We start from the raw sequence: 23344 nt of genomic DNA, 5'->3' as shown, positions 1-23344 counted from the left end.
TTGTCCCAGACTCCCCAAGAGATGTGCCCTGACTGGACCGGGCTGTCCAGGAGTCAAATGCCAGTGTTGCACAATAAACAAAGCAAATGCTGACCGAAATTCCGTCACATTCAGGACCAGGAATAAGTGTCAGCGGCCGTAAGTGGGCGGGCAGATGATGCCTGACGCTGGCGAAGCCTCACACCACAATACAGAGCAGTCACTTTGACACCTATTTACGAGCCGAGAGTCAATGAGCCTGAGAGACAAGGGAAGTAACAAGCGAAAGGAGGTGAGGCCACAGCCCTACTCCTGAGTCCTGAGAGACCACGTCCGCACTCAAATCGGCGCGACCAACTGCATTTTGGATCAAGTTTGCTCTCTGCTCTTGAGTTTCTTGACCTTCTTGGCCTTGTTCGCCAGGCTCGAATGCCTTCATTCCAGGCGAGATATGGCCGCTGCCCGTCGCTGACGCAGTCTCCCTGCTCAGTGCGAGGTGCAGCAGCAATAAGAGCGAGTGATTCAGAAACATTTATCAGGACCTGTCTCCCATCATGGAATCCGCCACCCTTCGAGGCATCGCCGCCTCGAAGGCACCTCACCATGTAGATATAACTACCTCGAATCACGACGTCCAGCCTGACATGTCTGTCAACTCAGATCGACTTATGGAGAAGCTGGCAACCACCGCATCGTCGCGTGATGATGATGATATGAAAGGGAGTGATAGTTGGAGGCTGCATAGCGACGCGTCAACCATGTCGAGCAGAGTAACTACCCCAGATCCACAACCCCCGAGATCGCGACCACCTCTTTCTTCGAGCACAACGGAAACTCAAACTCCTCATGTCAGCAGAACGCCTGCAATACCCATTCCTGGAGCCGTGCCACCACCGCCTCTTCCACCGCGTCATCCATACCCTCGGTACCTCCAACATATCCATCAGCCTCGCAAGATTCCCGAGTTTCCTAGCCACCTCATTCCTGGCCCAATACACAACAGCAATGGTTCGCAAAGATCCCAGCCTCCTGTATGTATTTCTCAACGTCAAACTGACAATTTTATAGACCACACACCTGTTCTACCACAGTCTTTTCATTCTGCAGATGGCTTTCGTCTCGACTCAAGGCCACCGGCACCCTCCCCGCATGCCTTCCCATTGCGCCTATTGCCGCCCGCAGAGCCATTGACGTCGACTCATCGCACAACTTCGTTACCGGTAATGCACAGAAGCGCACAAACAGAATCTGATTGCGATGCAGATAGATTGCTGCAGAGCGATGCCCTTCCAAGCATTGGCACATCCAACGGAAGCAGCGTGCAACCACGGGCCCCAAGATTCTGGGACCAAGATTTGACAAAGTCCCTCACATTTGTGCCATCATCTGAAAACCAGAGCGACCGGTCGTGGAGCTCTGGATATAGCTCCGAGGAGGATACCTTTGCATATCGGAATGCAAGGCAGTTCCCTCCTCAGCTTCCAGCTCAACACGGCACCCATTTGTCAACAAGGCGAGGCCGGTCGTCCGCCACAAATCGAATTACGAACTGGGTATCCGAGTATGAAAAGTCGCATAGTCCCGCTAGATTTCGGACCCAAGACACGGTTACTCCTGAAGTATCAGACCATTCCGAGTCCGAGGCAACAGCATCGCAGCTATCAGGAGTGTCATCCCATGCCGAGGTAGAGCAACTATGGCAACAGCTGAAGCAAAAGAGGGCCAAACTACATGACATAAGGGAGCATATGGCACAAACTCGACAAGATCTACGGGATCTGCGTTCTCGAAAGGATGACTCTGATAATGCATTCATGAAGGTTATTCGTCCGTTGTTGGTGAGCCAACGAAGCGACACATTCTCATCATCGCTTAAGCTTCTCGACAGTCGAATGGACGCGATGCTGAAGCTCAGGGAAGAATATCATTATCGAGAAGCAAGCTATGAAACTCTAGAGCTTGCCCTGGATGAGGAAGAGAGGGAGCTTAGTGGCTTGGAGACTAAGTTCTTCAGTCTTTTGGCTGCGGGACACGATCGTGATGCCGAACTGTCAGTACCGATCCGCAAGAACACCACCGAGACAACCTCTAGCGTTGATACCGAGACTCCCTATTATCTTTTAGGCATTTCTGCGGACAAGCCTTTAGAAGATGTCCACCCGCTCTACCAGGACTTTGCGACTGCTGTGGGCGAGCTGGAGAATGCAAAAGAGGAGTACGATGATCTGATGTTTGTAAATTCTCAGTATGAAGAGGACCGAGAACTCAGAGAGGGCACGGGACGCGGAATAAATCCTGAAGCCGAAGAGTTCTTCACCGAGTTGCCCGGCGAGAAATCTCGGATGCAAGACATCATTGGCAAGCTTGAAGACGAAGTTGCGCGACTGAGACGACTTTGCGACGAAAAGGGTGTCATGAAGAAGTTTCTATCTATTCATATGTCCTATATACTGGACCCTGACAAGACGCACGAAGACATGGCCCTGGGCGACACTCACGACATTCTAGCCAAGCAGAAAATTATGGCGCATCCTCGTTACTCCGAGTTGCTCGCCCAACAGAGTCATCTGCTAGAGGGCTCAGAACCCCTCACAGCGAAACAAGCCCAACTGGCGGCAGCTAGGCTGCCAAACGATTTCCCCAACAAGGCAGTGAAGCAACGTATTGCCGCTAAAGAATATGCAATCGAGACTCTCGTTCAAAGCTATGACTCCGACAACAAGGCAGACCTGGTCAACCGCTGGATACTTCAGCAGCTCAGGCAGTCACCTTTGAACGTGTTGCTTTTGCAGACTGTATTTGGGTCAGAATGCGGGCTTAAGATCCGTGATCTGTGGCGCTGGCAATGCGACGTCTTGTATTACTGGTGGAGGGATGACACCACAGCTGAGAAGGAAGGCGTCCAAGGGAAATACGTCAGCGAGATGTCAGAGTACTCTGCAAGACAAGGAACCCCTCAACAGTCAAGAGCTGCGTCTGACGGTGAGCTCCATTGGAAGCCCAAAACCAAATCACCGCGGCACTTCAAGAGCAGCGAGATGCTGCGATTCATTTGATGGAAAGTACGGAGTACGCACCAAGTGGTTGTCACACAATGTTCAAGGTTTCCTCAGCTGCTCAGCCGATCCCAGCTTCAAATTACTTGAGTAATTTTGAAACTGGCGTCTTGGGATGATGCTTGCAGTGGAAGTTCTCACTTCCACATTTCTCTCATTGCCACGACGATGGTTGGCGACGCGGCCCGTACGACGAAACCTACGACGAATTTTCATTTAAGATGTTCAGAATACCCAAAACTGCACAGCCCCAAACCTGGAATCAACAGAACACGAGTTGGCGAGCTGGAGAGGAAGGAGTCTGCGACACGCTCCAAAATTTGATACCCAATGTTATTTAACAGTACGGCTGGTTGGAGCTGGAATCATGGGTTGTTTTGTGTTTTCTCATTTTCCCTTTTTTTTCTTTCTTTTTTTCGCATCTTTCACAATTTTGGGATACATTGTACCTGTAGTGTGCATGCCTGTATTTTCTTTTCTTTTTCACGACACAAAAATTTCTGGCTTCGTTTCTCAGGGTACCCTTCAGTGTCAGCCATCCACAATGGCAGACACGATAGATTGACACCGGTGTTTAATGGCTACAAATCTATAGATCCAATTACTTTTTTTGTTCTCTCTAAATCTCTTCCGCTTTTCCGAATGTAATATCTCCCGTCTAGTCAGCCCCCAAGCACATCTACCCAACTCCATCGATGGCGTCCATACCTCCGCCCGCCACGCCTCCCCGCCTTAGCTCCCGCATGCCCCGGTCAATGAGCGTCACGGTCGCAGCCCAAGCTCAAAAAGCTCCGTGACACTCGCAGCCCAAGCACCTTTCATACCATACACGGCTACTTGGCCCAGGGTGGCCGCGCAGGACACATCATAGGCTGGACAGGTGAGGCATGTGATGTCGCACATGTACTATCGACGTCGGGGGGATATTGGTGGCGGTTTCGGGTATTTGAGTCTGGATGGCGTTTTCAAAGATGACTGAGGTTATTTATTCGGGTCGGATCGGATAAATGCTGAAGATTTTGGTATGAGGTCGGATCTGGGCAGGTGAAGTGGATGAGTAGACGTGACGGTTTTTGGATTCTGAGTGTAAAGATACTGAGTGTATTGTCAAACTGACGGCGTAGTGAGGGCATCAACGGCTCGTAAACTTCGTATCGGTGTTGCTGTGAATGCTGGAGATGGAAACTTGCTTGATGGGATGTTGCACCAGAATGCGGGGAAGTATTTTGGCGTGAATGACGATGAGGAAGCTGGGGGTGAAGTTGCAAGTGGGAGTTGGTGTGACGTGACTGGTGATGGAAGGTGGAATAAGGATCTCCGTGGCTCTCGGTGATATTATCCCATGCCATTCCGTCATGTCCCAGTGGTGCGCCATGCCATTGCATTGGGTATCTTGGCAGCAGAGACTCAAGCTCAGCTGCGATTACTTACGTAGTTGTTCATTTGAAAGACTCCATCGCCAGTCACATACTTTGCACCAATGTAAGAAAGCGAAGGAGTAGAGTATATTATACTAAAAAGGATGCTGACAAGTAGGATTCAATAACTCATGATCAAATGTAGGCGCCCATCGGATCCGTAATGTCCCATCTTCAAGTCAAGTAGTCGACGTGTAACGAATGCCCTCAACATGGGATTAACTTCAAAAGCATCTCCATCCCTCCTTGGGTTCCTCTGTATTCTCCGTAGGTGGTGACTTCCTCCACCAAAAAAACCAGCTTCGAGCTCGTTTTGGTGTTGATTTCGATTCCGAGCCGCTTGTGCCCTGTTGCTGGTCACACTTCTTGCATTGTGCGTCCTTTCCATGCTTCTTCTTGCAGTCCGACTTTTGTTGACACGGAGTATCCTCGATGACTGTCACGGGCTTGAATTTGCCCGCTCGAGAGGGACCGACCGTGTTGTCTGGTTTCACCGACAACGGGTCAGTCTTCAAATAGCCTTTTGGTGCAATGTATTTTGGGATTGTGAGACCTGACGGCAGAGAGGCGTATGTAGTCGGTGGACTTGCTTGATCTACATTTCTTGCCGGCGGAGAATAGATTGTTGAGAGGGCTTGATTGCGCATCGACTTTCGCCTCTTCTCTTCTGCTAGCGCTCTCCTTTCATCGAGAACTACGCCTCTGTTCCAGCCGCGACGTTTGTTAGACTCGATGGCTGGAAGGGTAGTACAAAGGTACGACATCAGGACCGAGTTGCCCGAGTGAGTCTGGAGACGAGATTCGGACTGGAGGGATGAGAGTTGAGAAGTCGACGATGGCAAAGAGTATGGACCAGGCACCGATCTTGCCAAAGTTATTATAAGTATTTGATGTGAAGTAAAGATAATGGTCTTGGCGAACAATATTTATGCAATGTTTGGAGTTGTTGATTCCAGGATGTAACCTGCGTGAAGGATGCAAATGGTTGCAAGGGACAAACGGCAATGATGCTCGATCATGCTGCATGTTTTTGGTTTGACGGGATGGCCTCGCTCTTGCCCATCCGCTGAAGAAGTTGATGATATGGCAAGTGCAAGATGACCAATTCACCTTCCCTACATAATGTAACCCAGGGTAGGTGAGTCAACACAGGAAGTTACTGTATGGAAACAGCACTCGAGACTGGCAATTGCCATGTCTCTACGGAGTGCGTTTGAATCCTACATCTCAAGATCGTCAATTGGTATCTCTACAGACGCATGTTCCCCTGATTTGCGAATGCCGCTTTTGAGCATGCAATTGCAGGTGCGAAGTTTGGCATTTTGGAGGTTGCACAGACTGCTGGTGTGAAACAATGTAGACACCAGTTCATAGTGGGCGACCTGTGGTAGTCATCAAATTTCAACCATGTTGCTGTGAAAGCAGATATACGGCCAACACTGACTGAGCCTCAAGTTTGACAGCTGTTTGTCCAACCTCTCAAACTTGGATTGTTTTGACAAGCCACATGCACATTCACAGATCATTACAACTGACAACAGCCACGCGCCTCCACCGATTGCGGCTCCGTTATGCCTCAGTCGGTTTGACCCACAAACCGATTAAAAACAGAAGCCAAGAAGGACATGGAATCTGTTCTGGCACCTTGAAAGCATCTCCTATTGGGTGCCCTGGACGACTCCAGATCTCGAGACACAATACCAAGCTTGTTGCGGCCTAGTCTGGGGGGACTTGTCGCTGACTCCATGTCGGAGTAATGTTGAGCACTGACTGGAGTCTTTCTTGACTCTCGAGTCGGCGATGCTGCGAAATCGCCTCTGGTCTGACTCACCTACCCCAATGTCAACACAACACAAAATCATACAAGAAAAAAGAAAACGGCAACGACTGCAACACAAAATTGTGATTCAAACAACAACACGTATTTTGAGGCTTTAGACGCCTACAATCGCCGTCTTTGCATGCATACTTTCGTAACTGGTTCATTGCACCTGTCACCATGACTGCCAATTTTCCAAAATTCGAGGAGCAGACACTTCGCTTTTGGCGAGAAGTCGACGCCTTCAAGACCCAGCTTCGATTGACGGAGGGAGGGCCGAGATTCTCCTTTTACGATGGTCCTCCTTTTGGTATGTACCGATTTTGTCTTTCTTTTCGCAACCGATGAAACACAATTGCTGACTGTGAGAAATGGCAGCCACCGGTTTGTGCTCGCCGAGTTTTCCGAGACTTCGATCTCGAGCTTTCTGGTCCAAAACCAGCCCTCTAACTGAACTACAGGCCTCCCTCACTACGGTCATTTCTTGACTGGTACATTGAAAGACATTATTCCCAGATACTGGTCCATGAAGGGATACCATGTCGTGCGAAGATTTGGCTGGGACACGCACGGTGTTCCCATCGAGTATCAGATTGACAAAAAGTTTGGCATCTCCGGCCCTGATGCCGTTCGACAGATGGGAATCGAAAAGTACAATGCCGAGTGCAAGGCCATCGTCATGACATACGCCGAGGACTGGAAGAAGATCATGGAACGACTCGGTCGATGGGTTGACATGGAGAACGATTACAAGGTGCGTAGGGCTTGTCAAGAAACAGTTTCAGTGTACTAACCTTCCTAAAGGCCATGGATCCGTCCTTTATGGAGTCAGTTTGGTGGGTGTTTAAGCAGTTGTTTGACAAGGACCAAGTATACAGAGCATATCGCATCATGCCGTATTCCACCGCCCTGTGCACACCCCTCAGTCTGATGGAGTCCAAGGACAACGAGAAAATGACACAAGATCCCGCTATATTGGTTTCGTTTCCGGTAGTTGGTGTGAAGGGAAAGGAGAACACGTCTCTCGTGGTATACACAACTACCCCGTGGACTCTGCCGTCAAATCTGCTCATCGCAGTGCATCCCGATTTCGAGTACCTCGAGATTCTCGACGAACAAAGCGGGAACCAATACATAACGATGGAGAGTGGTCTCAGCATGCTCTACAAAGATCTCAAAAAGGCCAAATACAAGGTCCTCAACAAACTCAAGGGTAGGGAACTCGTGGGTTGGAAGTATAAACCGCTCTTCAAATACTTCAACGAGACTTTTCACGATTGCTTCCAGGTCATAGCAGCCGATTACGTGGAAGCAGGAGAGGGAACGGGATTGGTTCACCAGGCGCCTGCATTTGGTCAGGAAGATTATGATGCGGCCGTTGCAGCTGGATTCATCGGTCCCAGTCGACTGCCACCATGCCCGGTAGATGAGAAAGGATGCTTCACTGCTGAAATACCTGAATACGCGGGTGTCCATGTAAAAGTTGCGGACAAAGCCATCATGAAGGACCTGAGACCTACCGGGCGCCTCCTGGTCGAAAGCCAGATCATGCACGTTGACAAGTTCTGTTGGCGTTCAGATACACAGCTCATCAGAAAAGCTGTTTCATCCTGGTTCATCAAAGTCGAGAACTCTATACCTCAGATGATGGAAAACCTACAGGGCACGAGCTGGACACCTTCATTTGTCAAGGAGAAGCGATTTGCGAATTGGATCGCCAACGCCCGTGATTGGAATGTATCGCGCAACCGATATTGGGGAACTCCGATCCCTCTTTGGGTCAGCGACGACTACGAAGAGGTTGTCTGCGTCGGAAGTGTGGAGGAACTGAAACGATTGAGTGGCTACACTGGAGAGATCAACGACTTGCATCGGGATAAGATTGACCACATTACGATCCCCTCAAAGAAAGGGAAAGGAGATTTGAAGCGTGTTGAAGAAATTTTTGACTGCTGGTAAGTGAGGGACAGACCATGCCAAGTATCAAGAGATGCTAACCATCCAAGGCTCGAATCCGGAGCAATGCCTTACGCGTCTATACACTATCCCTTCGAAAACCAGGACGAATTTCACGGGGGACACTTCCCCGCCGATTTTATTGCCGAGGGATTGGACCAAACTCGAGGTTGGTTCTATACTCTGACGGTGCTAGGCAACAAGCTGCTTGGCAAGTCGCCCTTTAAAAATGTACTTGTCAATGGCATGGTGCTTGCCGAGGATGGAAAGAAAATGTCCAAGAGTCTCAAGAACTTCCCCGACCCGAGTCTCATATTCGAAAAGTACGGCTCCGATGCTCTGAGGTTGTACATGATCAGCTCCCCAGTCGTGAGGGCTGAACCACTTCGATTCAAAGAGACAGGCGTTAAAGAGATTGTTTCCAAGGTGTTACTTCCTCTGTGGAATAGTTATCGCTTCTTCTCCGAGCAAGCTGCTCTATACAAGAAGTCTACTGGCAATGACTTTGTTGCGGACGCCAAGTTTTCTGCTGGTGGCTTAAACAACGTCATGGATCGATGGGTGCTGGCCGAATGCCAAAGTCTCCTCCAATTCATTGAGCAGGAGATGCGAGGTATGTACACAGTTTTCTCCGCGAAGGTATGGGGCTCTAACATGGAATAGGATACCGAGTGTACACTGTGGTGCCTCGACTACTAAAACTTATTGACGACTTGACGAATTGGTACATTAGATTCAACCGAAAGCGACTCAAGGGAGCCGCAGGACTTGGAACAGCCGACACCACTGCCGGTCTGAACACGCTGCTACAAGTTCTCTTCACCTTGGTTAGAGCATTGGCTCCATTTACCCCCTTTATCACTGAACACATATACGGCTTGCTGAAGCCGTTCCTGGGAGAAGTCCTGGCGTCATTTAAAGACTCTCGAAGCGTGCACTTCTTACCTTTCCCCACTGCTCAAGAGGAGCTTCTTGACGAAGATATTGAACGCAAGATGGCAGCCATGCAAAAGGTGATTCAATTGGGCCGCGTAGCCCGTGAGAGGCGAAATGTGTCCCTCAAGACTCCGCTCCTGAGCCTTGTGGTGATCGCCGACAGCCAATTCATATCTGATGTGGACTCGTTGAAGAACTATGTACAAGAGGAGCTCAATATCCGCGATGTGATCTTGACAACCGATGAAGAGCAATATGGCATATCGCTTGAAGCTAGGGTAGATTGGCCCACTCTGGGAAAGAAGCTCAAGAAGGACGTACAGACGGTTCGAAAGGCGCTGCCAACATTGTCACAGGACCAGCTGCGGATGTACCAGCGTGAGAAGAAGATTACCATTCAGAATATTGAACTCGACGAGAATGACTTGACGATTGTACGAATAATGGACAAAGACTCATCCGCTACGGCTGTCGGATCAGGTCCTCAATGGGAGCCAGCATTCGCCGACGAGGCTATTGTGCTGCTTGACGCTGCACCGCACCCAGAACTAGTTGACGAAGGCTTAGCAAGAGAGATGATCAACCGAGTTCAGCGACTTCGAAAGAAGGGAGGCTTGGTTCCCACCGATGATGTCCACATGGGGTATGCTGTTGTTTCCAACCCCGAAGGCATAGATGTAGATGCGGTAGTCTCATCTAGAAGAGACTTATTCGAGGGTGCCCTTCGTGGCATGTTGGAAAAGATGTCAGACCAAACTGACAATAGAGAGGTGATTTTGGAAGAGGAGAGTACAGTTGGGGAGTTGACCCTCAAACTGGGGTTATTCAAGATTTGACGATAGACTAGCAAGGCCATAATACCCGCGTTAGAATCAAAGAGTAGATTAGAACCAATTCTGAATCTCAATATCATCACGCTCATACTCATCTCCCCGCATTAACACGCATCACTCCCCCAGATCCATCATCGAACCCTCCCTACTACAAATCTCAACAACCCTCCTATCCCCCGCCAACTTCAAATCCAACTCCTGCATCTTCGACAAACAAGCCGCCTTGGAACTCTCCAACGCCTTCAAACCATCCACCAGCATAGTAACCTCGTAATTCAACCTCTCCAGGTCGGCGTCTAGTTCCGCGCTTCTCGGCCTCGCAAACTGCACAGTCGCCCGGTCAGTCTCCTTCTGCGCGAGATATCTCGTCGTTTCGGCAATTTCTCTGTCTAGCTCCCCGATGCTGTACATGATGGCGTCTTTTTCGCGGGTTGTTTCGGCGATGCGTGCTTGCGCTTGGAGGATGAGGCCGCTTAGGTCGCCCATCGTGGATGCGTGAGACGTGGCTCTGGCTGTGGTTTGAGGATTTGAGTGGGAATGTGCCTGATGCGCTTGGGATTGGTATTGGGGTGGTGTTGTCGTACCATGGTGGGCGGTGGTGGAATATATAGGTATGTTGCACAGGTTGTTCAGTGTTGGGGTTGGGCTTCTGGTGATGATAGGAGACTGGTGAGGGTTAGTGATTTAGTGGAAGGTATGTGTTTGCTATGCTTGGGGGTGTTTGAATGGATGGTGTGGTATTGGTATGGACTGTTGCGGTGAGTGTGAGGTCTGGTTGAGTGAATATCGCAAAGTTGGCGGTACTTGGTGATTATACACAGCGAGTAGTGGTCGATTCAAGTGAGATTTAACGTAAGTGTCAAATAATATGTTTATGTATGTGGAACGGCGTGTGTCAGACTGATTCGAAGCATACATCGGCAAGTGTAATAGAGTTCTACAACAGGTGTCGTGGGTGCAGTGTGTGCAAAGATTCAGTGGATTATTCATTCAGCAGCATATACGAACTATAAGGCATTCACAAGTGAGGATCCCAACGTACATCCCATTGTCACGCTAATGGCTAAAATGGCTTGGTACGGGTTTCTCGATGTAGTCGAATTCTGTGGCTCAGGCACAGTAAACCTCTGCGACTGATCAGCAAGGGACCGGAAGATGAGTGAGGTCAACACACGAGCAATTGCCAACAGAAGGATGTTGAATCCTCGGAAATAATCCAATGATACATGTTGCATGTGATTGGTCGTTACTACGAGCCAGTTGCCGCGCAATGTGTACCTGGCTTTGTTGCCTGAACGAGCTCCTCCTGGCAGGGTTGGACGAACACTTGGTTAGTGCAAGATTCGACTGCTCCTAAACCGTAGATGCCTGTCTGTAACATCGAGTTAGTTTGGTGATACGTAAGTGAGATGGGAAGGGGGAAGACTGACTCCACAAATGCTTCAAAATGTTGCCTAGCAGGCAACGAGAACTGTTTTGACTTGAAGTATTTAAAATGGTGGACACTGTTAAACAACACCGCAAGATTTACATGAGAAACCGAACGAAAAAAAAAAATCCAATAATTGAGATTTAGTTTCACTAAGCGACTGAACGTTTCCGGATATTGAGTGCTGTACTACTGCGCCGACGATAGTTTTAAGGGTCGCGAATATGGCGGGCAGGGATGGAATACACAACTTACCCACTCTGCTACGAAGGTCGGTACGCATTATTACGAAAGAAAGACCAGACTGACCTCATATAGGCTAGAGGCTGTGGTGGCACGCTTAGAGGATATATGTGAGGCCTACGAGGCGAGTCCTCCAACTGCATCGGCCAACCAAACAGATGAGCTGCCCGAGTCGATAGTAGCATTTGACAATTTTTTGAGTTCCTCAGTTCAAAAATATGTTGATCTGAGTGACGAATTAGGCGGCTTAGTCTCTTTACAGGTTCGTAATGGTTTAGCTGGGAACGTAGCCAAAATGCTGACGCCGCCGCTCTAGGCTGCAGAGGTTCTCAAAGGATTCCAAGAACAACGACGATTCCTAGTACTTTCAACAATGGCTACCAAACCAGCACAGTCTATATTGGAAAATATGCTCAAGCCTGTCTCCGATGCAATCACTGCGGTGATGGAAATGCAGCTCTCAAATCGGTTTGACCCCATGTACACGCACCTTACTGCTGTAGCGGATGGCATTAGGATGCTTGCGTGGATTAATATTCAACTACGACCATTCATGTGCGTAGAAGAGTCGCTCGAATCAGCACAGTTCTTTGGGAATAAAATTCTCAAGGGTCAAACAGATAAGTATGGCATAGTCAACGCAGAGTTAAGAATTTAATGTGACCACGGACTTACACTTGATTGCAGGGAGGCCTTGGAGGCGAGGTGGATTCGTTCATACTACCAGATATGTCATGACTTGATTGACTATATTAAAGTGTATTTTCCTTCTGGAATTTCTTGGAATTTCAGGGGTCGGCCTGCGGAAGACTTTGTACAATATCCTTAGGGAGTCCTCTAAAGGTATTACGGTTGCTATCTTTGGTACAGCGGACATGACTGCAACGAGGAATTTACAATAGAATGGCAACCATTGCATAGATGTCTGTCATTGCGGCAATCCTAATATGGGTTGGGGGACCCCTACGCTAGGGTACATGCAGATTTGTAGATTTAAATTGTAAATGTTGACGTCCTGAAAATGCTAACCATTTGTCCGACAGTAGCCCGACTTGTTGTCGAGCGGAATATAATATCTGCAACGGCCTAATACACAAGCCATCCTGTCTCTAGAGTCTTTAGCAGATCTAGCTCCTTTATAGCTTTAACTCGTCCCTCATCTCAAAGAGCAAATCCAGCACCCCTCCACAGTTCTAGAAACGAATGTCGCTCGAAATACACATCTTCATGGCCGGGAAGCGGTGGCGGCGAAACGAGTTCGACCAGTGCTTGTCCAAAAAAGTTCACGTAGTGTCCGTCCAGAGCATCCACCCAACCGTATGGCGGGCTGTTCAAGGCGTCCCCGGCAAAGTTGATTGATGCCCGACCCTCATCTTGCTGTTGCTGTTGTACGTTATGGTGATCCCTTTCTGGATCTGGGAAAATTTCCAGCCTGTGGGTCTGCACGGCGTATTCAAGACAGATCAAGTCATAGCGCCTGTAATATTCATCACAAGAAATGATTTGACCGGAAGCTCGTCGGCTGCGTATCCGCGTTGGTAGTAACAGGGCGCGGAGGGCATTGTCGGTGATATTGGCTTGCTCTCGCATGTACTGCACAAGGCAGTCAGCGTGTGAGAAAATCTCACTGTACGTGGCTTCGCTCATCGACTGATTTGCTTTATCTGTAGCGAGGCAGAGTGCCACGCACAGCTGCGTAATGAAATAGTTGGCGTGGTCAACCTGCTGTAACTCCCAAGTCTCAAACGCTGCATAGAGACCCAGACGGTGACCATTGTGTTCGCTAGTGTTACCGATGGCGCATGTGTCCCTTTCATGCCAGCTCGCTTCCCGCCTTGTCGGTGCCCAGGCATTGCAGATGATCTGGTGCCGATAGAAGGCTCGAAACAACCGCAATCTCTCCGTGCCGGATGGGGGCGCGGTTGCCGGGTCCTTGCCGTTGAATGGGGGCAGACGCGTGGCGATGTAAGTTTTGACAAGGAAATCTATGTCATGGAGTGTGTGGCAGATTTGGGTTAGCTCCGCTGAACTGGGTATCGTCATATCTTCGACCCGTGTGGCTAACATGTCTCTGTATAGAGCAGCCTTGTCATGAACCTCATCCCAATAATCCAACTTCGCTCTTACATCTAAGCTGCTGCCGGGGTCAGCATAAGGGAAGAGGCCAAGGAAAGCAGCATCCTTCAAAACAGGACCGATTTCGTTGTGCAGAACGCGCCAGATGATGTGGCGTTTTCGGGTCTTGAAAGCTCGACGGACGTAGCGGGAGGCAAGGATGAAGTTGCCAAGGGCGTGCACTGAGTCGATATGTAGTAGGACATTTTCGATAAGCTCGGGCACCAAAGCGCTTAAATAGCATGGAAACTCTTCACGAGACATTGAAAACGGTTCTCTGGGCCAGCATTTGCCTGCAAATTTCACCAATTTAACGTTTGTTTGCTGGCAGGAACAGGTGGCAGGCGGACACGACCCCCAATAGTTGGAATGTCATTGTCGCAAGATATATAATGCCCAGTCACGAACTGCATCGCATTTAGTCTGTCGTCATCACATTTTTGAGTGACAGACATGTATAGGTGGAATACGCGGCTAAGGATGACTGATTGGTCCCAATGTAGACTTCCGTTTCTCGCTGCCTGCCAGTATCGGGTTGATCTTCGGTGCCTAGTTTCTCTGCTCATCCTGTCCGTGAGTGAGACCTGGGCAGTGAGTGTAAAGACACACGGAGACAGGAGAGGCTGAAAATGCGAAATGAGAGCTGGAAATGGCGGGTTGATTGATGAGGCATGCAGACTAACGGTTGAGAACTTGGAAGATATGTCAAGGTATGTACATGTACCCAAAAGACAACACGGCGACGAGACGGGGACGAGACGGGACGGGACGGGAGGCGCCAGTCGAGGTGGGGCCGTCTCGGCCCGTCGCAGCCAGCTCAGCTTGGCTATCGGTCGAGTTCAATGCTCAAGTTCTTAAATGGGACTGTCGAGTCTCAATACTCTGCGGCCTTGATCCTCCAAAAAGGGATCCAAGATATACGGTGGCAGAGCCATACTTGCAGCAAACCTGAGCTGTTCCACTTGGGTACAAGCTCAACCTGTTTTGCTATGCACAATTGGCAAATGTGTGCATACTTATATGCACGTTTGAAGGCAAGATTTTAATAGTATTACACCATCTCAACCTTAACGTAACCTTGGTTTCAACGTTTTCCCGCCCAGTCTAAAAGCTCGTCCGGGCGCAGTCTCCTGAACCCTATCTGCGTGTCATGAGAAGCCTGAACATCCCACAGCAACCATAGCACAGGGTAGTCTCCCCCTGATTGTGGGAACCTTCATAGGCGAGCGTGGGAGTTGGATACATAGCAACTAGTAAGGAACACTTTGGATGAGTGGTTTCTCGACACCTAACTTGACCTACGCGTTGCCCTCACTCTCTCAAATGTCAAGCCACTCTTTACAGTCTGTGGTCCAATGTATTTGAACATATCCAAGTATACACTAACACAGCTCAATATGGCTCAGCACACAACGAGATATGCGATACCTTTCCCTGTTCAAATACCTCTGACCCCCCACTGTATCTTTGCAGCTTCAAAATCCCCCAAAGTGTCGTTGATGATTGGGTTAGCTACCGCTGAATCCCTGCAATCACAAACTGCCGCCATTCCATCTCATTACCAAGATAATTACAAATCAGATCTTACCAAGATTGAAGGAAACCCTAATGCAACTCAAGTTCGCACAGAACCAACTGAAGAGGAGTGGATCTCCCGTTGAGAGGCTTGCAGATAAACGAGAGGCGCAGGACGCACTTACCGGATGTCGAAGCGACGGGTTGAATCTATTACCCTTTGCGACAACCGAACGGGGGTTTGTCATCCAAGGACCCTATTGTATTTGTCAAACTGCTCTCAAAAATGCAAGGATTATGCTGACACGCTCCCGTGAATCAACCAAGTGCGGAAACAAAGCGGAAACGAAGCGGATCAACTGCAATGAACGTTGCAGATCGAGCAAGGATTACGCGCTCATTAGCGCAGACGAGGATACTCCCGTCCTCTAGCAACCAATGAGGAGTTGGCCACGCAATCACAGTCTGAAATAGGCCGCAACTCTTCAGCTATATTCCGTTGCTTGTGCAATGCCTCCTCAGGGGCTTTTGCCATTAGAGCCATTAGCAGATCGATACAACTTTTGCTGGTTGAGTCTTGCAGTAGTAGTAGCATCTGAGTCTAATGACAAGTTTCTTAAGATACCTACAGTCTGTGGTCAAAGATATTTGAACATATCCAAATATACACTAACACAGCTTAATATGCCTCACCACACAACGCGATATGCGATACCTTTCCTTGTTTAAATACTTCTGACCTCCCACTGTACTACGTTGACAAGGATAGACCTGAGGGGTTTTTAGGGTCTTGTGGGTATGAAAGCCTTCAGGCAATCAACGGGATTCTCATGTCCAAGAGCCTGGTACTTTACAGCCCTAATAATAATTCCGTGTAGAGACTAATCCCCATATGGCCTATATGTCCGACGTCCTGCGTCAAAAAATGATCTATCCTTATGCCTTTCCGGTGGACTCCGTTTTCGCGTAAGACTTTTGATGGGAAATAACCTGGCTACCGCCCCTAAGATACATAAGAACATTCCAATAGATATACTCCCATCTCCAAATCGTCGAATACAGCATTGTGTTGTCTTCCCTCAGTTTTCTACTGACTCAGCGCAACCTATGTTTCCATCATGAACGAGATCGGACGGGTGTCCTCCCCTTCCATACCGAGTCCAAACGAATCGAGTACATTGCCAACTTCTCCTTCTACTACCAGTGCAGCCGAAAGCTTCCGAGCTCGCCACTTTGCTCAGAGACGACTTCTTTCCTGGTGGTTCCCTCGAATCGACGACGATGAGACAAAGTCATGGCGAATCTGGGCGTCTCGCCGGTCTCGCGCCTTGATGATTCAGATATTAACCATCGGAATCATTCTAGTCACGAATCTGTCCGTGACACTCTTTGCAGTGTCTAAATATGGTAGCCAAGATGGCGTGGGGCTGATATATGAAGGCGACTGCAACACCGTCAAGAAGCTTTCTCTTTGGATTCACCTCCTCATCAACCTTCTTGGCACAGGAATGCTCAGCGCCAGCAACTACTGCATGCAGCTACAAGCTGCGCCGACCAGAGCCAACGTGGATAAAGCGCATGCAAAGGGGACATGGTTAGACATCGGTGTGCCTAGTTTGCGAAACATTAGGCATTTAGGTCGAAAGAGGATTCTGACCTGGCTTTTTCTTGCTCTGAGCTCAGTTCCCATCCACCTGTTGTGAGTCCATTCTATAGAGATATTGACCTAGCTTTGGGAGGCACTCCTAATGATATATGTCAAGGTATAACTCGGCAGTATTCCAGTCTCTTTCCTCTAATGATTATGCTGTTGCTGTGGTGAAGGACTCGTTTCTGACTGGAAGCCCATTTAATTTAACCACAGCGGCGAATAACGGCGCCGACGATCCCGGTTGGGATTACTCCCACGTCAATCCCGACTACGTTAATTACTTGACCACCTTTTCGGATATACAACGAGAAGCGAGCACGTACAAAGAAATGAACATTTCATCCTGCTTCGACCTATATGACGACTACTGGAAACCCCAAGGAAACGTCATCATCCTCGTCAAAAACGAGACCGTTCAAAGTCCATCAGCCGACAGTCTCTTAATGTATGTTTATGTCGTACCTCGATGGGACGACTGGGGCAAGAACCTGTGGGCATTGAGCAACGGCACAGGAAAGTTTGTAGCACAGTCATCGCCATCTCAACCGGCGGTCACGAATTGGTATTTGGGACCGCCGCGCTACGAAGTGTCCCGCTGTCTCGTCCAGGATCCCACGCAGATCAACTTGTCATGCCGGTTTCAGTACTCCCCTCACATCCTCGTCACGATATGCCTCATGAATTTCGTCAAAGCGGCCCTCATGCTCTGGGCGTGGGTGGCGCGGCGTAGAGATGCAAAGGCCACGGAACCAGTTGAGTCTCAGACTCTGTATACGCTCGGCGACGCTATTGCCTCCTTTATGAGAGTGCCGGACCGCACTACCACTGATATGTGCCTTGCGACCAAGGAAGACTTTTCTAGGAAGAGACCGCGGGTTTGTTTTGGAAAGATGCCTCCGAAACCGACGGATGCGCCGAGAGAGTTTCGCAATGAGCCGAAGATGTGGATGCAGGCTGCGAGCACGACAAGATGGATCATACTGATTGCTACGTGAGTATTGTGGCATGGAAATATTTCCCTTGAAGCTACGGGTATTCTAATCATCGATATAGGGGACTGTTTGTCATCCTAATCGGTGGGATATTGCTCATCGCGGCATTCAAAAGTCTGCATCATCGACAGATCCCGACCAGAATATCAGATCTTGTCAAGTTAGGGTTCGGCGCATTAACACCGTACACATATCTCGTAACATCGCTGCCGCGCAGTGATCCGAACGGACTGATTTCGAACGTTCTTGTAGCCAACCTCCCCCAGCTGGTGCTCTCCATCGTATACGTCATGTACAACGCAATGATGAGCACGATGCTGGTGCAGCGAGAGTTCAGCCTCTTATACAAGACCGTTAAGCGTAAGCCACTACGAGTTTCTGAGCCCATTGGCATTCAGAGATCAAGTTATTTTATATCACTGCCGTTGCGATATGGCGTGCCGCTGTATATTACATCGGGTGTCATGCACTTTCTCCTGAGTCAGAGTCTTTTTCTTGCAAGAATCACTGCTCTGTATACGGATGGAACTGTGGATAGATATGCGACATTTTCTACATGTGCTTACAGCCCTATTGCTATGATTACAGGTGAGTTTCACAGCTGCATGTATACCGTTTGGAACTGTTCCTTGACTGATGGGAGATTAGCCATGGCTGTTGGAGCCGGCCTGCTTGCCGCCGTTGGACTGTTGGGGCTTCGAAAGTATGATGGGACAATGAGAATGGTCGCAACGAATAGTAGGGCTATTAGCGCGGCGTGCCATGTTTTAGAAGAGGATCGTGAAAATGGATACTTGATGCCAGTGCAATGGGGAGTGGTTAAGAGGTCAGGTGGTGTTGGAAAATGCGCATTCACAACAGCCCCTGACGTAGAGATACGAATGCCGAAGGAGGGGCTGAAATATCGATAGCAATAGTATGCCCGAAGACAATGATATATCGTAAATGCTTCATGAGGACCGTGGATGGTAGCGTTCAAATTAGAAGTCGTTTGGACTTGATCTCATTTAGCGCAAACTGCGAGAGGGTCAAAAAGGTTCTTTCAATCCCGCAGGCACCAGACGAGGTAACCCCGAAAGAGCCGCTGGGAAGGTTAACTTACCGGACATTTTACGGTGGCACATTAAGGCCAAAAGGTATAGCCAAAGGTATATGCATGTGTGCAAGCACAGAGGCATAGGTGCACATATGGTGGGTTACAGGCAACTAGACTTTAGCTGCACCTTACATATATGGCTGTACCTCTGGCTATACCTCTAGGCGGAAAAATGTACCACAATTAAGAGCAAAAATTTTTTATATATATTTATTGCGTGCCTCTGGTTACTATATTTACTATAACTCTTTTTCTATAGAATGTGCTATTAGTTAAGAATATGGCTATTTGCTGCTGTTGAGTGCATTTTGCGATTTTTGCCAAAATCAATTTGACAGCGAATTGCGGAGCTTAGCTAATGTGCGACCGTAGACATTTGCCAGAGCAGTTAGTTGAGACGTAGGGCTACATGTTGAAGGAAGTTCAGCAAAAGTCGGCATTGAGGGCTATACTGTCAAGTCGGGTTGTTGGCTTTCAGCACAAACATGCAAGTCAAGTGACATCAAAGCGGACAGGTTCGGGGTTTTCAGTAGTTATCAATACAAAACTTCCCCTTTATCGTTCAGTGATAAAGTAACTGTTACGTGCTAGCCTAGTGACTAATTTCCTATTGAAGCCATAACGCCTTTGTCCGCAGCCGATACCTTGACCCATTTCGCCCTGATTAAAGTCCATATGGCAGTACCCGACGGTCGGCTATTCCCCAAGTTTCCACCCAATTAGTACAAACTAGACTGGCTGTCGGGTAATTTATCGAACAGGCTCCTAAATGCTAAACTGGATCGGGTATAGGATTCGAGGCTAACCCAAACCATTGACACGCGAGTTTAAATCAGACATGAGACGGATGACAACATGTCAAGGATAATAACACTAGGATCATAAGTTTGTGTTTTTGGGGGCGGGGAACGTTGCATGATGAATTGTAGATTCCTTCCTTCAACATCACAGGCAAGTGGTGATGCTGGGAGCAAGGTACGGGTTACCTTGCCTCGGCCCCGAGAGATCCGGGGTAAATACCTGTTCTTCCAAGCGAGCTATCTATGTAGGAACTCATTTTCTATTTAGGCGGGCTGATCCCTCGCCTATTCAAGGAGCGACACGGAAACTGTTGACCATCACTCGTTGATTCTAGTCATAATGCACGTCCAGTTCGTCAGCGGCGTGCTGCTGCTATGCGGACACGCTGCCTTGGCTTCATCCCCTGACAGCAGCTCGGTTGGTACTGTCCAAGTCCTCAACTATAACAATCTCAGACCGGAAAACAGCGGCGGAGCTGCATTGCTCATTCACGATCACTTGAACCACAAGAATGCATTGAGACGTTGCGCCGCCGTCGGAGAGACGCTTCTCCCCATCTCCACGGTGCGCAGCAACTGCAAAGTCACTGATATTCAGTTTGAGCTCGACTACCTCGTTGCCACGGGCGGTCTTACAAAAGGAGACTCGCTATGGGTTCAAAGCAGCGAAGACGATGAGTGTATGGCGTACTCTTATCGATCTAGGCGGGTGTCCAAAGTTTCCTGTGACACCAAACTGCCTTCGCTGTGCTCCTCCAAAGTTGCGCCGACGACCGACAAAAATACCAGTCCTATGAAGGATTCAAAAGTCACGGTTACTTCCAGCGACTACAAGATCACTGGCTACAGAGACAAGAGATCGTTCCGTTTCCTTGGAATACCCTTTGCGGATGCGCCGGTTCAGAAACTCAGGTTCATGCCACCTCAGAACTACACGGGAACCAGAAGTATCGACGCAACAAAAGTGAGTGCGCCGTGCATTCAGCCCGTCAGTCCATTTGGCGACTCGACCAACATATCCGAAGACTGTCTCTACCTCAACGTCTTCACTCCTGTTCTGCCGGCCAAAGTGTCACGCAGCTCGGCTCGTCGCCCTGTGGCAGTCTACTTCTATGGTGGTGCGTTTGTCGTAGGCGCAAACTCACTTATCGACTACGACGGAGGCAACTTTGCCAGTCGTAACGATGTTGTCATCGTCACGGTCAACTACCGCATAGGCGCCTTGGGATTCCTGGCTAGTGAGTCGATGCTCGACGGGAGCCTTGGTATCAAAGACCAGATCCAAGCTCTTCGCTGGGTACGAGACCACGTTGCTGCTTTTGGTGGCGATCCCGAGCAAGTGACTATCTTCGGTCAGTCAGCTGGTGGGCAGAGCAGCATTGCTCTCTTGTCGTCGTCTTCGGCTAAGGGCCTCTTTCATGGCGCTATTGTTCAGTCTGCCCCGGTTGACTTGCCTTGGTTTACTAGGGATGTGTATTCCAAAATGATCACGCCTATTGTGGCTACTGCTGTGGGATGTAATGACACCAAGACGGAAAAAGACTTGGTTTCTTGCCTGCAGTCTGTTCCTGCGACCAGTTTCATAGCGAGCAATAAGAACTATGCTACTGCGCTCTCTGGAATTGCCCAGGTTGTGGCCAAGAACTACTTTCACTCTGGCCTGTTCCAAGCTCAAACGGAGCCCATTCTACCAATGGTTGATGATAAGGGTACGGGTGTCATTGACGACCAATTCGACAAGCTCCTCAAGAATGGCAAGGTGCCTTCACGGGTACCAGTTATGTTTACGACGGTCAAGGACGAAGGAACAATGTATGTGAACCGCGTTCTCACATCTAGCATCGGCAATACACAAGCTCTGCTGGACTCGACTTTCGGAATTGCTTTCCCCTCGGATCTTGCTTCCAGCATGATTGCATCTGGCGCCTTTAAAACTGACCCGAAAGACCCCGACTCCGTCCGCAACATGGTCAGCAAGGCGGTTACAGAGGCACAGTGGACATGTCCACAGGCTTATCTCTTAGACAATGGCGGCTTGTATGCGTTCTCGTCCCTCTATGAGGTTGAGATCGGCCAGGGGCATCAACAGTCGTCGACTAATACCACGAGCGTATGCTTCCCGAACGACAACTACAACGCTACCTGTCATTCGGCGGACGTTCTTCCTGTCTGGGGCAATCTAAACAGCAAGACTAAAGGCGTGCAGCCGTACTTTGGTGAAGATGACATTTTACACTCGCAGCTTCTTAATGATATCTGGGGCGCATTCATCAGGACTGGCGATCCGAACCCGGATACTAAGATGCTCAAGATAAGGGGGCCGGCATATACGTCTACACTCGAGATTTTTGGTCACGATGAGTACCGCATTTCTCAGTATAAGAAGAACGCTAAACAGATTGCATTGTTGAGCATGCCTCCGTCTGTCACGGATAATCCGGGGCAGTCGAAGCAGTGTGCCGTTTTTGAGAAGCACGGCTTTACTTTTCAGAACGCAAAGGTTGAGACTGGATAGCAGGCTGAACAGGGCTGCTGGGGACACAATACCCTTAGAGGTATTGGCCTCATTAGAGCGAAGACACTGGAGGAGCATCAGCATACCCGGAATTCAAGTCCACGATGATGGGGTTGCAAAGAGGTTGTAGAGGTTCAACACATGGACTAAAGCTGCAGTCTTGCCGCGATACCCTTCTCAGGCGTACCTACCTTGTCTCCAAATTATTTCCTTCTAATACTATTTTCTCTACTTCGGAAAAAACTAAGACAAGTTGGAGAAGGCAGTGGCATCTTTGTGAACTGAATGTATTGATGCCGTTATAATGCACCATGACACTGTTAACATGGCTCCGTCGCCTGAAGAGATTATAGTAAAGGCTACCCCGTTGACTTCTACTAGCACCGTGACAATCGTTGCAACGTTTAATGTGACAGCTGAATCTGTCGCTTGAGTACTGCGCATGCTTAATGACTTTACCTCTTGGCCAGTGCCATCAACGTTAAATTGCAATGTGTTTACGAGAGGTTGTTTAATATTGCTTCCTTTTCCTAACCTCTTTTCTAATAGTTCTTTCTTTCTAACAAAAAAAGGTTTAATATTTATTGCTTTTTTAACTTTCCTTTTATCTTTTCTCTTAGCATTAGGAATATCCCTTAAACTAGTCTATAAAGAGAGTTATTTCCCCTTTATTTCTATTATTTCTTTAGATACATAGTTAAATAGTTAGTTATTTTCTCAACTTCCTTAATTTCCCAAGTGTCTATAGCTGTTATGCGATACTTCCATAGCTACTATACACTTGGCTCCTGTTTAAATATTTGGTTCTTTCTAATGTGCTAGAAGTGCGCATGCGCGAGCGGCCCGATAGTTAAGGCAAAGACTTAATATTAAAAGGGTATCCAACCTGAGCAATATCCCCCATCCTCATAAGCTGGCTACCCAACCTAGGGGTGTGGATAACTTCAAATGTTTTTATAAAGTCTAGTGTACTCGGGAGAATACACCGCAA

General features: G+C 48.7%; 6 protein-coding genes across 6 annotated transcripts; 4 read left to right on the top strand and 2 right to left on the bottom strand.

Moving 5' to 3' along the window:
* Nucleotides 1-533: 533 nt before the first annotated feature.
* VFPPC_04128 (hypothetical protein) lies at nucleotides 534-3035 on the top strand (the record flags this gene model as incomplete). Its single annotated transcript, XM_018283529.1, has 3 exons — nucleotides 534-987; nucleotides 1071-1199; nucleotides 1243-3035. The coding sequence occupies 3 exons, from the start codon at nucleotides 534-536 to the stop codon at nucleotides 3033-3035; spliced, it is 2376 nt and encodes a 791-aa protein (XP_018144629.1).
* A 1642-nt stretch (nucleotides 3036-4677) lies between these two features.
* On the bottom strand, nucleotides 4678-5217 carry VFPPC_04127 (hypothetical protein; the record flags this gene model as incomplete). The annotated part of the gene is made up of 1 exon (XM_018283528.1): nucleotides 4678-5217. The coding sequence occupies one exon, from the start codon at nucleotides 5215-5217 to the stop codon at nucleotides 4678-4680; it is 540 nt and encodes a 179-aa protein (XP_018144628.1).
* A 1235-nt stretch (nucleotides 5218-6452) lies between these two features.
* On the top strand, nucleotides 6453-10000 carry VFPPC_04126 (isoleucyl-tRNA synthetase; the record flags this gene model as incomplete). The annotated part of the gene is made up of 6 exons (XM_022428383.1): nucleotides 6453-6582; nucleotides 6651-6656; nucleotides 6734-7026; nucleotides 7077-8227; nucleotides 8279-8841; nucleotides 8892-10000. The coding sequence occupies 6 exons, from the start codon at nucleotides 6453-6455 to the stop codon at nucleotides 9998-10000; spliced, it is 3252 nt and encodes a 1083-aa protein (XP_022284448.1).
* Nucleotides 10001-12830: 2830 nt separating this feature from the next.
* VFPPC_04125 (hypothetical protein) lies at nucleotides 12831-14048 on the bottom strand (the record flags this gene model as incomplete). Its single annotated transcript, XM_018283526.1, has 1 exon — nucleotides 12831-14048. One exon carries the CDS (start codon nucleotides 14046-14048, stop codon nucleotides 12831-12833), a length of 1218 nt encoding a protein of 405 aa, XP_018144625.1.
* A 2369-nt stretch (nucleotides 14049-16417) lies between these two features.
* VFPPC_04124 (hypothetical protein) lies at nucleotides 16418-18853 on the top strand (the record flags this gene model as incomplete). Its single annotated transcript, XM_018283525.1, has 4 exons — nucleotides 16418-16998; nucleotides 17063-17941; nucleotides 18004-18530; nucleotides 18591-18853. The coding sequence occupies 4 exons, from the start codon at nucleotides 16418-16420 to the stop codon at nucleotides 18851-18853; spliced, it is 2250 nt and encodes a 749-aa protein (XP_018144624.1).
* A 1325-nt stretch (nucleotides 18854-20178) lies between these two features.
* Nucleotides 20179-22353, top strand: VFPPC_04123 (cholinesterase; the record flags this gene model as incomplete). Its single annotated transcript, XM_018283524.1, has 1 exon — nucleotides 20179-22353. The coding sequence occupies one exon, from the start codon at nucleotides 20179-20181 to the stop codon at nucleotides 22351-22353; it is 2175 nt and encodes a 724-aa protein (XP_018144623.1).
* Between the last annotated feature and the right edge of the window lie 991 nt (nucleotides 22354-23344).

This window comes from Pochonia chlamydosporia, chromosome 3 (assembly GCF_001653235.2).
Source record: "Pochonia chlamydosporia 170 chromosome 3, whole genome shotgun sequence".
Lineage (NCBI taxonomy): Eukaryota > Fungi > Ascomycota > Sordariomycetes > Hypocreales > Clavicipitaceae > Pochonia > Pochonia chlamydosporia.
The sequence above is the reverse complement of the archived record's forward strand: the minus strand, read 5'-3'. Positions and strand labels throughout refer to the sequence as shown.